This window comes from Phaethon lepturus, unplaced genomic scaffold, assembly GCF_000687285.1.
Source record: "Phaethon lepturus isolate BGI_N335 unplaced genomic scaffold, ASM68728v1 scaffold2367, whole genome shotgun sequence".
Taxonomy (NCBI): domain Eukaryota; kingdom Metazoa; phylum Chordata; class Aves; order Phaethontiformes; family Phaethontidae; genus Phaethon; species Phaethon lepturus.
The window spans coordinates 74,006-88,603 of NW_010549599.1; the positions used below are offsets into that span (position 1 = coordinate 74,006).

Consider the following 14,598-nt stretch of genomic DNA (forward strand, 5'->3'; position numbering starts at 1 on the left):
TAATTGGTTCTGGTACGTCTTGATAATAGACTCTGCAATAGGATAGCACTAACCAGGTTCAGCTCCAGTGGATATATTAAATAGATAAAACTTTCCAGGTTTATGACCCATTACAAAGACCATTGTTTCTGTAAAACTTAATTTAGTATGTCATCACAGAATTTCATGTCTGTGAAGGGCAACAGTTTGTACATGGCTTTTTCAACACAAGGCAATTAACTGAAAGTTGTTAAGAAAAGCTCCACCCTTATACAGTCTTCTTAAAGAAATACTGCCTGATCCTTTGGGCAAAACTGGATAGAACCAGGAAAGCAGCACACTGTAAGAGAACAAATCCACTTGCAATCTCCTGAAACGTAGCCATACCATCGTTTGCTAAGCAAAACAATAGCTCCATCACTGCACAAGACAATTCCTTCCTCAAAAGACTTGCAATCTAGAGAATATTTGGCATGGACCTGGATCTGATATTGATTTCAAATGGAATGGGATCAGGTCTTTCATGCTGCTTTTTATTTGGTCAGTGAAAGGCACATGTCCAGTAAAGTGCACTGGATATGACCCATACAGCTCGCAGCTACCTGTAATTTGACTTGTATACCTGTGCCTCAATATTTTGAGGTGCAGCCCAGGGAGGCTGCAAAAATGACCCTCAGAGTCCTGTAGGGCTCTCTGATACTGCAGTTACAGTACTAAGTTGTAACATGTGCATGAGGCAAGTTGCTTTAGGCTTCGAGCTGGAAAATTCTTATTGCTCATATGATTTACTGGCAAAACTTATGGCCTCATTCTGCAAGTGCAAAGTTTTACACTTACAAGCACAAAACAAAGACAGTAATGATTTGGAATAGCAATTAAAGACAGCTGTTTCTGTTTTTAACAAGAGACATGTTGCCTGGTTATCAAATTACCAGTGATAAGAAGACCTAGTGAAGTCATTGAGAATGCTGCCAGTGACTTTCCTGGAGTGGTATCAGATCATATGAGACAAATATTTAGGTATGAATCTCTTCAGTATTCTCCAAAAATAGCTGTACTGGGTTAGATCAAGGGTTCTGCTCAGGCTTCTGTATCAGACTGTGGCAAGTACCTAGAGGACAGCACAAGAAAAGGGAAGGTTTGTTTGATGCTATTTTCTCCCTAATACTTCTGCAGCCACCAACCATCTTCACATCAGGGACTTCCTGGTGTGGTTTATATTTAAAAATTTGCCATGGATTTGTCATTCTTGAAGCATTTGTTCAGTCTCCTCTTGAGCCCACATAACCTTTTAGTGCCCGTATCAACCCTTGGCAAGGAGTTCCACAGACCTACTGCTTGTATGAAGTACCACACTTTGGTTTTGTGGTTTGCCTGTTTCCTACTAGCTTCAGATGCTCTTGTAATGGATGGTTGAATGGCCAAATCCCTATCCATAGTCTTCATGCCAATTTTTCAAGATGAAGAATCATGGTTTACTTAAGTGGTACAGTTGTCCCTGTATTGAGCGACTCCATACCTTTGATCACCCTTGATGCCCTTCCATGAGTCTCTTCCCATTCTCTAATACCCTTCTGAAACAAGTGGAACACTACTGCAGAATTTCAGATTGCGTAATAAAGCTCACAACAGAGTGGTGTAATAAAGTTCTCTTTTTCTCTCCTAAAATTCTCTGCATCTGATTTGCTTTTTTGACTGCTGTTGAGCTTTGAGCTGACTTTTTTCAAAGTATGTCTTATGATTCTAAGATCTTCCTAACTGGTTACTGACAGCTGACGGACCAATATTTTACAAGGTATTAGGGAAAATTAAGAGTGGTCTTTTCTCATGTGTTTCACTTCACACTTACCTACATGGAATTTTACTCGCTTTCTCTCACATGCAAGTGCTGCCAGCACTCAATTTCATAAGGTCTTTCAACAGTTTTCTTCATACTCTGCCTTTGCCCTCACTATCTGGATTACTAAAGAACCAGCAACAAGCTTTGTCACTTTACCTTTTTTCCCCAGGTCACTTCTTAATATGATGAACATGGATCCTCAAATTCTCCAAAGCTGTTGCAATATTCCACCACTAGATAAGCAGATCATTTACTCCTAACCTGTGAATCCTCTTTTCTTTTCTTTTCTTTACTGTCAGTTATTTAAGAGTAAGATGACCTTCTGCCTTATGGAATGGAGAGTTGGTTTCCTCAAGAAATCCCTGGTGAGGGACCTCGGTGGAAGCTTCGTGGAAAACCAGACAGCCTGTATCAACCAGATGACACATATCCATCTGTTTGCTGAATCCATAAAGGCAGGGTTTTTACTAAAGTTATATTTACCCTATTTGTTATCTTCATAAAGATGACAACTAGTTTAATTCTCTATTATTAATTTCCAATAATTTTTCCAGTACATAAGACACATTAGGAGGCTTATAGTGTCTTGATTTCCCTCATACTTTGCAAAAACCAACTCTATTTCCACGTTTTTTATCTGAATTTCTTTCAGAAAATCGAAAGTGTGGCATTGGTAGCCTTCAGCATTCAATAATATTTTCTCTATTTCTTTGCTCCAGGTGGTAGAAAGAGACTTAAGACAGATACAGTTATTTTATACTAACGTTTCCATTTCAGATAGCACTGCAGTTTCCAGTGCATCATCTTGAGAATACTTTGCACAGCTACTGCTCAAAGGAACTACAGCGCACTCCTTAGACAAAGGAACTAAAGTGCATTCCTTATCTATGCTATTGGACAAGCCTGATGTTCTATCATTACCTGCCTATGTGGGCAAACTTAACCTATGAAAAAAGTAAAGCAAAGCTGAACTGTTTTACCATCCTAAGAGAACAGCAGGCAATTCTCTGGACAAAGAGTAAGGCAGTGTTTAAGTCATGTAACAAATTATTTTTATATGTCTATATAAGCAAAGGAAAAAGACCCCAGCTTATCTGTAAACTCTCAGCATCTATGGAAATGCATAAATGAAGTAAGCTAGCTTCTAAATAAAATTTTGGACAGAATGATTGGAATAAAAGCCCCAAAGAGAGATGAACACTAAAAGTCGAATGGAAAGTTTCATAATTACCATGCAGTATTCACAGCCTAATACATCCAAAATAAGTGATTGCTACATAAACTTCATGCGGAACACAGAGAAATAAATACAATCTCAATTTTTATGGTTTTATCTATTAATAATCTATCTATTTGTATTAACACACAGAGATAGACCCAGCTACTCTTTGACCTTATCAAAGTACTGCCTCATGCCAATTGTGTAAGAAGTTCCTAGCCTCTTGATCTGGCATCATACAGCAGTACAATATGCACTCCAGCACCTAATATCCAAAGTCTAATACCAAAACTAGGAGGACAGTGTGACTTAACAGGTTTTCTTAGCAGCTATACTACCCCTCCATAGTCTCAATAACTCTGGAAATTAACATTACGTTTATTCTTAAATCACGAACGGACATCTCATATATTCTTGACTACCTGGTGACTTCTTAAAAAAAAAAAAAAAGGAAAAAAAGCTTATAAATAAGCATAATTTTATGCTTATTTGATGGAAGCATAAAATTCTTCTTTTATGCTTACACAACTTGGGCACCTGAACAGTAATCTGGAGAGAGAGCATCTTTAATAAAGATTCAATATGCCTGCCCTCATGACAAAAATGCTGTCAAGAGATATCACACATTGCCTGAGAGTTCTAACAAGTCTGCCACCAAAACTGGAGAAGATCACAGCTAACACTCATGATATTCTCAGTTAACGAACAAAGACAAAGGAGCTTTTAAAAATAGCATGCACTATTCACATTTCAGGCCTTCCTTCTACACTACAAGAAAATCAAACCAGAACAAACTAAAAAGGTGTACAAACCCAGTCATTAAATTTCTTTTTAATTAAGATTTTAAAAAAATTTAAAAATCAGTCAAGTGTTCTCCCTCCTCCTTTGGAACAAATCTTGCTTTCATATCCTCAGGGAACTTATAGAAACCTGAGAAGTGTCCTAGAAGATGCAATATTCTGTAGAAGTAAAAGACACATTTTGAAAAGCAGCTTTTTCCTACTGATTCATTGCATCCTTCCTCAGAATGTGAAAAAAGTATCTGTTATTCTCAAAGGAGACTTCTGGATGCTCCACAGAAAAAAAAACAAAGCAAAACAAAAATACATTCACAGAACACTTAAGGGAGAAAGGAAATGTGTCATAAGAGAAAGGTTGAGAAGACCTCACCCAGAAGAGCTCTGAGTCAAAAGAAACCTCCCTTCCTCTCTGAAAGATGATAAAAAAACCATGCACTCCTATCTTGTTGACTTCTAGTAGACATGTCTGGCTTAGGTGTAACCTATGAAAGGGAGATTACTGATCTGAATCCATCCACCCTTTTGCTGATTTCTAGGCTCTTTATTAAAACAGAATACAAGTGTCAGATGGTCTCCACCATTAACTGCTCATTACCTTTCACCTTATACAGAAGTGCAGAAAAAAGTATAAGGCAAAAGGGAAAAAAATACCTACTGCAGTATGGAAAATAAACAAGTCCTCCCCCAAGTAGTACTTTAATAATTTGTACAAAAGCAGGATCAACCAACTAGGTAAATCTAAAGCAATCTGAAACTCTTCCTCTTCGGACACAGGACTGATCAGAGTGGAATTTTCACAATAATGAATTACAGCAGATGCGTAAAGGAAGAGGTAGAAGACAGTAAGCTGGTACAAGTATGGTGCTTATAGAGGTAATCACAGCAGATGTTAATAAAGCAGGTTTTAGACACCTGCCTATGATAAACCTCAGTTCTATAGGTAACTATGGTAGACCTTCTCATCCAGTTGTGATTCTTCTGTCCCTTACCTTCCCTATAATTGCAGTGCCTGCTGGTATCATACCTCTCCAATAAGTTGATGTTTTGGATACAGAAAATTTGTGAGGAAAAAAGGCTGTCAACCATACAAACACAGGTTCTTTCTAAGCACTCATCTGTTTCTCAGAAAGAAAGCAGGAAAGCACAGAAAAACTGCAGGAGTATTATTATTTGAAATTCCAGATTTACCTGAAATACCCAGGCACAAAGTAGATTAAAAAAACTGTAACTCACAGGGCACACAGATAAAGAGCTCTACTGATGGCATCTTTACTGACACAGCTGTGCATACTAGGAACATACCTTACTTTACATTGTTCTACAGGATCTGTATTCCTTGCTTTAGGGCTTAATTTGCAACCACATGAAAATATGTAATTTTGAAAACCTGAGGAGAACAGCAGTAACAGTGTGATTTCATACCAATCAAGATTATCCTTGCAGTCAGCTAACCACAAATCTGTGGTATTAATTTATGAAGAAATAAGGTGGAAGAGTGGTAATCACTTTGTGCGAACATGCAAGAAAGATACCCATACAAAAAACCCTGCTATGCTGAGGGGACATTACTGGAAGAAATGCTTGCTTTGCTCAGATTTTTATATTAACAATCTCAATTTAAACTCCTTTTGCAACAGAAGGTGGCATAGTGAAGAATAATATGATATTAAAATCACAGTGGCCAGATACCGAGTTGCTGAGCAACCAGACGTAGCTTCTGACATCTTAAAAGTTCATAAAACGTCAAGCTACAAACTCAGCTTCCTAATTACAGACAGTTGAGCTAATAATTTCTAAAAATCTTGGCCACTGTTTTAAAATACATTTTACTTCTAAGGAAGATAATGAGTCACATTTCCAAGTGGCTTCCAAGTCCATGTGTAGCATACACACAAACACATGGGAAATTTGAGAACTGCAAATTCAGGGACTGATTCTGGAAATTTGGGTGAGTCTATGGTCCAATAACACTTTGATCAAATTTAGTATGTTAATTATGATTTCACTATAATTTTATTCATACATTTCCTTCACTGTCTGTCCTATATTTTTACTACTTGAATATTATTCTGTGGTTCTTGCTGGAAGAATGAATTCCAGATATATTTTCACTATGTGTTGTGCTCATTTACAATGTCATTTAAAGTATTTCAGGGTTGCCTGCAGAGGGGCACAAATTCAATGGCTTTCAGCAGGGCATTTCACTAGAGCATTTCCTCCTTTTGACAAACTCTTAATATGCTCAATCAACCAGCTTTCAATCACTGATATATTCTATTTATATTGGTTTATATATAAAGGAACAACAAATAGTACTGTAACACAAGTTTTGTTGTGAGAAGGGCATCCCTACCAAAGGCATGAAAATGCTACTAAATGGCTAGGGTGCTTATCCCAGCGTCCTGCCAGCTCCGCAGCGCTCCTATCACCAACTGCTGGCAGAATCGGAACTCTTCCAAGTGCAATATGCACTGGAACAGGGGAACATGCCTTCCAGGAGGTTCCTGTCTCCAACAGGAGTACAGAAACGCTTGAAAAGAAAAAAAAAAGACAATAGAATAAAAACCCTGTGATGGTCAGTATTAGAAATTATCAAGTAAGATGGTGTCCTGGTTTCACAAGAAAAACAGTTGCTCTGCATTTCCACATTTTTAATTTTCTTCTGTTTAATAAGACATACAGCAAATACCAAAAGTTTCTTTTCTACATAAAGTAGAAATCTGGGTAATTTTTAGTGTGAGTACCTTACCTTCTCGAGGGAAGATATGAAAGTCTCATTTATATTTGTTCATGTTAAAATGCTTCTCAGAGCTGAGCTTCTCATTTAGGCATAAAATTGGTCAAAAATAAACTGGAGGTAGAGAGAAAGAAACCTGCCAGCAATGATCTGAACAAGACTGTGACTCTTTTTGTCTGCAATATTCCTTTTTTTTTCATGTGAGTAAGCCTTTTGAATTAATAAGTTATTCTTGGTGAGAAAACATCAGCCTTGATAAAACATTAGAGGCAAGTAGTCTGCTCTAAAGGTATGGCCTTGACCAAGAATGGAGAGTCATCAACTGTCCTCAGCAATTCAAATTTGAGACCTAAATGCAGAGGAGAGGAATGTAAGAAGCAGGGCAAAACCCACAGTATGTCATACATGTTTCTTTGTCTACAGCAACCTCTGGGAAACTATATAAACACAGAAATAAACCTGAAAATTGTGTTTGTTTCTAGTGGTACCTTCTGAAAATGTGAGACCAGTTCCTCACCCACACTAAAAGCAGCAATACAATTTTTATTTAAACCCACTGTCTTGAAGTATTACAATTAAGATTAAATTCTATGAAACAAATGATAGAATATTGTATTTGTTATATTGCTGTATTGTTCTATTTTCAGTAATTTAAGTGGCTAGTAACTAATCCCAAATGCCTCCTGTTACATCTACACATATGAAAAGTGCTGAAAATCACAGCAGCTGAAACAGCACGGAGCTCCTTCATCACAGTCTACAAGTTGAATTTCTGGCTTCTGGAGTTGACATCAGAGCTATTATACAGATGAGGCACTGAAGAGCCCTCTTCCAATTCTGATGTTGTCTCCAAAAAGCCTCATTCTGAATAAATGACTCAATTTCATAGAAAAGGCTCTTACAGAAAGTCCCTGAGACCACCTTTATCAACTCCCCTCACCCCAATTCCTCTATTTCCCCATACACACTAAAAAAAAAAAAAGAGTAATTACTCCTATAAACTAATTCACCAGTGCACAATACTCTTGACCTTCAAAACACTCAAATACTCAATTCTACAGTTCTTCCAAGAAATGACCCAAACATATTTCTTTTTAAGAGAGGTCAGTGAATAAGCCTCTGAGGAGATGTCTTTAATTCCGTCAGACTTCACATGTGGCTTTTCTCTGTGTGCTGCATCTACAGTGGCATACTCATACAGTTTTCTCATATATTTTGTCTATATGGTGCATGCTTTTTGGGGTGGGCACTCAGTTTACACTATGCCTACCATAAGATAGCCCCAAATTCTACCAGCATGTCATCTAAAGTGGTGTGACAGAGAACAGAGACTGTTTGCAACAGGGGTTCAGTTTTTGCTCACCCTCTACTCCATTCTGCTCCACTCTCTGGAGGGTGTGGGCTCTGTGTTGCAACTTAAGAAAGGAGGGGACCTTCTTGCTTCTAAAACACCCAACCTTCTGGATTCCATACTGGAAATGTTACCATACCTTGGTCTTTTGAAGACTATTTTTTCCAAGTGACTTCTCATTATTCTAAATAGCATCACTTGGGAGAGGTTTAAAAAAATGGGGGAGAAGTCTCCAGGGAAGAAATCTGTAGACTCCTTTCTTTGACCCTGCATTCCTTTGCAAACTACTTAATGCATGTTCAGCACACTCTGAAACATTGCTCAATTGTGCTCTAAACAGAAATGAGTATTTTCTAGAGGAGATTTAAAGCAGTTACAGAGGGAACACTACCTCTAAATAGACATGGAAAACTAATGATGCTGCACTAAAAAGTAGTTAAAGTTACTGCAGGGGCCTTACCCTCAAGGTGGTAAATTACCGTAAGCCCCACAGAAACAAAAGCTGCAATATGGTAAAATCGTACTGCAATAATCCACTCATCCAGAAAAGCAAGTGGAGAAAATCTAAATCTAAAGTATAAATTAAAACACCCCAGTCTTCATACACATGGAAATTTTTGATTGCAACCACTAGGCAGGAAGATGAGATATATATTCCTAAAGCATCATCTATGCTGTAAAGAAAATTGAATGTCCTGGAGCTTAACAATGGGTTAAAAATAATGGGCTTACTGAGTTGAAAAACCAAACTATAGGTATTCAGAACAGCTACAGTATGTGCTTTTCTACACAACTTTATGGAACCAGATAGTTAAAAAAGAAAAAACCTTCTGAAAGTTCAGAATACCATCTTTTTCATTTTCTATTAATGTGCTACTGGAAATAAACATGTTCCCCTTTTGCAGGATCTTCCTGTTAGTAACAGTTGCACATAAATAAAGTTTTCTAAACAAACATCTTATCTTTTTATGGAAGGAAGTCCATTAATAAGGAATTGACGTCCTTCCCTGAAAAAAAAGATCAGTGCTAATTCTTTCCCATAAACTAAAGAAATAAACTTACACCCTGAGATTTTTGACTCTATTTTCACAGCAAACTGGATAGTCTGCACGTAGATAAAATAGAACTGTTTGGGTTTTCTTATAAACAATATCCCTGTTGCTACCTTGCCATATAATACTGAATAATTAATCCCTTCCCTCAGTTTTTGATTGCTTCGTGGAACCTGTGCTTCGTTTCAGCTGTACTCCACACATTCTTGTTCAAACTGCAGGGCAGCCTGTGAGCAACTTCAAGCCTGTGAGTTTCAGAAGCACACCATAACTGTTTCATATTTTGACCTATGCAACCATTTTCAGAAAGATGTCCTTTACCCAACAAATGCAGCCAGACTCTAGCAACTGTGCTCATTATCTACTGCGTTCTTCATCAGTTTTGTCAATTACACAAGACATTTCTATAGCCCAAAATTAACTTTTGTCATGGAAAATCCCAACACAATATTCATCTGTTTCCATTCTTCAAAATAGCTTCTCTTTTAGACTAAGAGTATTTGAAGTTGACACTGTACTGTATGCTACTTGCGATAAATAAAATAAATACTTTTCTCCCAATGGCTTCAGAAATCTATTGGCAACAATGCTGAAGATAGAAATGTTAACATGTTTAAAGAGAGTTCAGATTTTCGGTGGTTTTGTGCAACACAATTCAAAATCTCAATGCCACACTGCATGGAGATAAGCCTAAGAGAATGGCAGAATAATGTAGTCTCTGATTACCATACTTGTATAAACTTAAGGGTTACAATGCCGTATTATTTTTGTACAAAAATATCCACTTATCTTAAACACATTGAATGTTTAACTCTGGGGGACGCAAGAACCCTCATCAAAGTACTGACAGTAGGAATTTCAAAAAGAAATTTTTAAAAAGAAAGTGCACCAATTGTTGCAAAAAACCACTGTTTTTCTTAAGCTGTGTCTATAAATGTGTGCTATTTCAAAGGCACTTATTCCAAGCATGCATCAAATTTGCTTACAGAGTTTTGCACTAATTGCAAATTGTACTAATATAGTTCGCTTTCCAAAGATCAGTCTGTTGTAGAGGTGGCAAGCCCTAAGCAGATAAGAGTCAGTCCACATTACACAACCTTGAAGGTATTAGTTCCTTGCATTCTTATTTGGCATCCATGTATAGCTTCACATACTGACTTTTACAGTTTGCATTTAGAATGTATTACTTTTTATTGACGGTGGAACCGGAAGTCTTAATGTGCTTGCGCATGTTTAGTAACATACGTACCTGAATGTCACTATAAAAACAAGAACAATTTCCTTTTCCCTTAACTCTATTCCTTTCAAAGGGTTAGGTACTCAGAAGGGTTCACCCCCATTTCTGTTTAATTCTCGATAACTGTATTGCAGAACAGTGACCTTTTTTAAAAGCAAAAACAGAAGACTGCTTTAAAAGGTCACATGGCACAAGTCAGACAGCAGAACAGATCTTCTGGTGTCCCACAGCAGCACTGGAAAGAGGGATGCAGGAGACAGCCGGACAAGTATCTGGGCAAAACAGCATGATGACGACTTTCGTCAGTCATTACAACTTTCACCCATTTTCCAGGACTGCCCTGGCCCATAAGGATACCTAGTCAACCTATGCAACTTCCAGATTTTGTACCTTACTTTTTCTTCACCCTCCTTCTTTTAGCGTAACGTCTCACAAAACTTTTCTGATTTAGGAAGACTCTTGACAAGGAAGAATGCTAGGGGCAGTCTCAAGAAAGCTCAGTAAATGTGTACAAAATGCCAAGACCTTTGATGATTTTATTTTGTAAGATCAAGAGTATTGGTAAGCTGTAGTTAATGGCTAGCCAAAATATCTGTGAATGACTTTAGCTCTGATGAATGAACTGATGGTAGCCAGCTCATCCAGCAAAGGAGCCCATTCTGTGCTGTCACTGTTACCTGTGCTGCCGTCTTTTCTTGTCCACTCATCTCCATGTTCTGCAACACAGGTGTCACAACTGGTGGAGGAGGTGCTCTGCGCTTTTTCACTTCTGGGTTTGCTGTCATTCCTGAGATGTTACCAAGGGACAGTGATGGACCCAGGCTACTGGAACGAGAATTCACCGAAGGGGAATTCGGTGCTGTGGAAAAACCCTGTAAATGAATTAACATCTTGGATTAACATCACTTTTTAAAAACAGTGGAAAAGAAAGAAGAAAAACAATACACATCTGGTTACTGTTTAAACAATGATATGAATAGTCATGTATGTTCCTCTGCCAAACTTGCTGAATTGCAAACTGTAACTTTTGGACACTTCTAAAGGTCAACTGGAACAAACCTTACAGGCAATATTAACAATTCACAAGGCACGATGAGCATGATGAGCAGATCAAGGCTCTAACACATTGTTATATTAATATATAAACAGAAATATATGCAGTCATATAGTAGTAAATTTACAAATACGAAAGACTAGGTAACATGATTGCTTGAAAATGTATATTTTTAGTTTAGTTTTGACACATTCAACATAATTAATTTTTTGAATCTGCTAATAAAGATCTTAAAAACACTTCTCCCTCAAAACCTATGAGTCATCTTTTGCTATTCTTAAGAGAAGCTTTCATATTAAATTGAAGATTTTAAAGATTTTACTTTTTAATTAACTTATGAGATGGTCACTTCTTTCTCAGAAATGGCTTCTGTGAAATCACCACTGATACCAATCCACCATGAGCAGGATACCTATTCTGGAAGTGCAGGCTGATGATCATGGTTGATAATGCTGTTCTCATTACAACAGAACATGCTACCGCACTTTTAAAACTTGCCCATTGAGGACATAAAGCTCTCAGAATTTTGTCCAAGACCACAGAATACATACTGGCACAAAACTACAGGCCACCACAAATCCAGTCACTTTCCAAATAAAAAAGGTAGTTCTTTGAACCTAAGTTCTCCAATCTAGAAAGTGATGCAAAATGCTTTGTCTCAACTGTATGGTTGCCCCATCACTGTGGTAGGTATCTGGGTTTCCGTAGGAGTGTAACTTGCAGTGAATTTGACTCCTGACACCTCATAATTCCTTTCCACAAGTGCCAAGAGCAATCTTAGGTAAAAAAAAAAAAAAACATGGGGCAGCAAGCTCAAAAAGACAATTAATTTAATTTATGTTGAGGAAGCACTGATAAAGCATAAAGAGCTAAAAACTATAGCAATGTAAAAAGATGTATGTAATACAGATTCCTGACTGCCTGGTAAAAATGTTCCATAGATTCATGTGAAAGCAACTGAAAATGCTAAATGGAGACAGCAAACTGATTTGTGTCTTGTCCTGCATTTACTACACATGTGATAATTATTACTGACTTACAACTATCAGTTGGACACTTTTGTTATCTTTTACGTTGCACACTGCACAGCAGACTTCACCTTGGCATAGTATATCTAGCACAAACAGGGCATGTTACCAGTGTTCTCTGATTGACTAGAGCTTTACTGAATGATTAAAGCACTACTTGCCATATCTTTTTAATTGCCACTTTCTCTGAACTGAGTTGCATTAATAGCTTCTTCACCTTTCTAGCAAATGAAAAAAAAAAGCTCAAAGTGGAAGGTGGTGTTTAAAAGATTAGGTCTAATCATCTTATAAAGAAATAGACTCTTTTCTTGGCCTTATACCTTGGGCAGTGGAAAAAATAATGGTCTCCTCTGTAACCTACAAGTTTGAAGTAATACTCAGTGCATATTGTACCTGTTTCTATCAAATAAAGTTTGTTTACAGCTTAAAGAAATGTCAGGGTTCATAGCTGAAATATAAACTAGTTTCCTCTTTTCACACACTTCTAAAATGACTGAACAAAATAATTTTAAAGTGTATTCTACAGCGGTGCTTTTGTGACTGTTTTAACTCTTTGATTTTCCTTGCTGGATAAAGAGGTTGAGAAATTTTGTTGAGAAATTTAATGATGTCTACAAATAATAAAAAAACCCCTAAGACTTCCCTCCCAGCATTACAAATACAGGTTAACAGTAAGAAGGTAGGATGTATCCACTTTTAAATTAATATCCTATTCAATTCTACCTCAAGGCCTTGTGGCTGAAAAGCTATCAGAATCCTTTTCCAGGCAACAAATCACTATGAAGGAATACAGTGATGGACAACTAAATATTTTAAGGCTGGGTTTTTTTTGAAGTTTGAATTTCCTAACAGAAGAGACATGAAAAAAAAGTAATACTTACATGACAATATAAATAGTTTGTAATGAAAGAAAATGAAAGAAAAAATAAAAACCTTGGAAAATTCATCTACGTTTTCTTTTCCAAGTCCAACATTTATATCAAGCCCATTACTGAGTGAGCATTTCAAGAATGCTCATGTTAAGACTTCCCCTAAAATAAAAACTCGCTACAGCTTCCAGGGGAATGGAATGAGGACAACTTCAAAGTAGTTTTGAAAGCCCCATCATTCAGCAATGAGAGCTTTGTCTAACTGGGGGCAGACCTTCAAGCTCTCCCATGTGTGTAGTCCTTTTCATTAGCTTTAAGAGAAAAAAGAAAAGGTGGACACAAACCACTGACGAAAGTGTTTTTGCCGTGACTCGTCTTTTGTTGTAAACCCAATCTAGAGAGACAAAGCCTTACCCAGCTTTTATATTTTATGTTGTGTTAGATGCAGTGCAGCTTCTTTCCAAATCACTGGATTTTGGAGGTTTGGTTTTCAGGCAGGTTAGCAAGGCAACTATTAAGACCATACAACATTAATTAAGTGAACTTGCAGGGACCTGATATGTACACGCCATTTACCCAAACCATCTCTCATTTCTTGTTGTTTTAATGTTATCAATGGATCGGTTTCAGTGGAATTACTCAAAATACAGCAGTTTAAGTGAGAGGAAAGCCAAGATCAAGTATTGCAGCCAATGTGGCGGGGTAAAGAAGTCAGCTTTTATCCCCTGTTTCATTTGACAAACAGGTTAGCATAATGTTCAGCTCAGAATCTAAATCAGTTCCTACAATCTGTGTGTTTTGTAACTGCATTGCAAAAAAAAAAAAAAAAAGAAAAAGGAAAAAAGAAAGAAAAAGAAAAATCATGTCAGAAAAAGAAAATTCAGGGCAATGAATTATATAAAGAGCTTTTAAACATGTCTCCCGACTTGTAAAATCATAGCCTCTGGTAGATCAGTACGCACACAGATACACCAGCGTAGGTCACCTGTCAAGTTAGACTCTAGTTGAGCAAGAGTCTTGAACATGCACTGAACCACAACCATGGACTAAAGTTCATTTCAGTTCCATGAAGGAGGCAAGAAACAGCTGCAGTACCTACATACTGTGCCATCAGGTTTCATGGATCCATTGTTTCCTGTTACACTTGCCCGCTAGTTTTTTCCCCCTCTTGTTAAAACTCTGAAATCTAAGGACCTTTCTTTTTTTCTAATGTACAAGATGCTTTCTTTGGGATTAAGCAGTTTAACCTTAGCATTTTTTCCTACTAGGTCTTCTCATTGAAATTTCGCTTTCAAAGACTTTTTGGAACGGCAAAGAGGGGCTGTCAAAAATACAGAAGAAGTAGTAACCTGGTGACTTAGACATACCAGTCCCATTTTCAAAAGACCCCGAGAAGTCAACTTTCTACAAGACTAACAAAGTCCATAGCCTG

General features: G+C 37.3%; 1 protein-coding gene across 1 annotated transcript in view; it reads right to left on the bottom strand.

Moving 5' to 3' along the window:
- COBL (cordon-bleu WH2 repeat protein) overlaps positions 1 to 14,598 on the bottom strand; it is a 112,399-nt gene that overhangs the window by 58,958 nt on the left and 38,843 nt on the right. Inside the window, 1 exon segment of the mRNA XM_010290293.1 lies at positions 10,893 to 11,087. Within this exon segment, the coding sequence (XP_010288595.1) occupies positions 10,893 to 11,087 (195 nt within the window).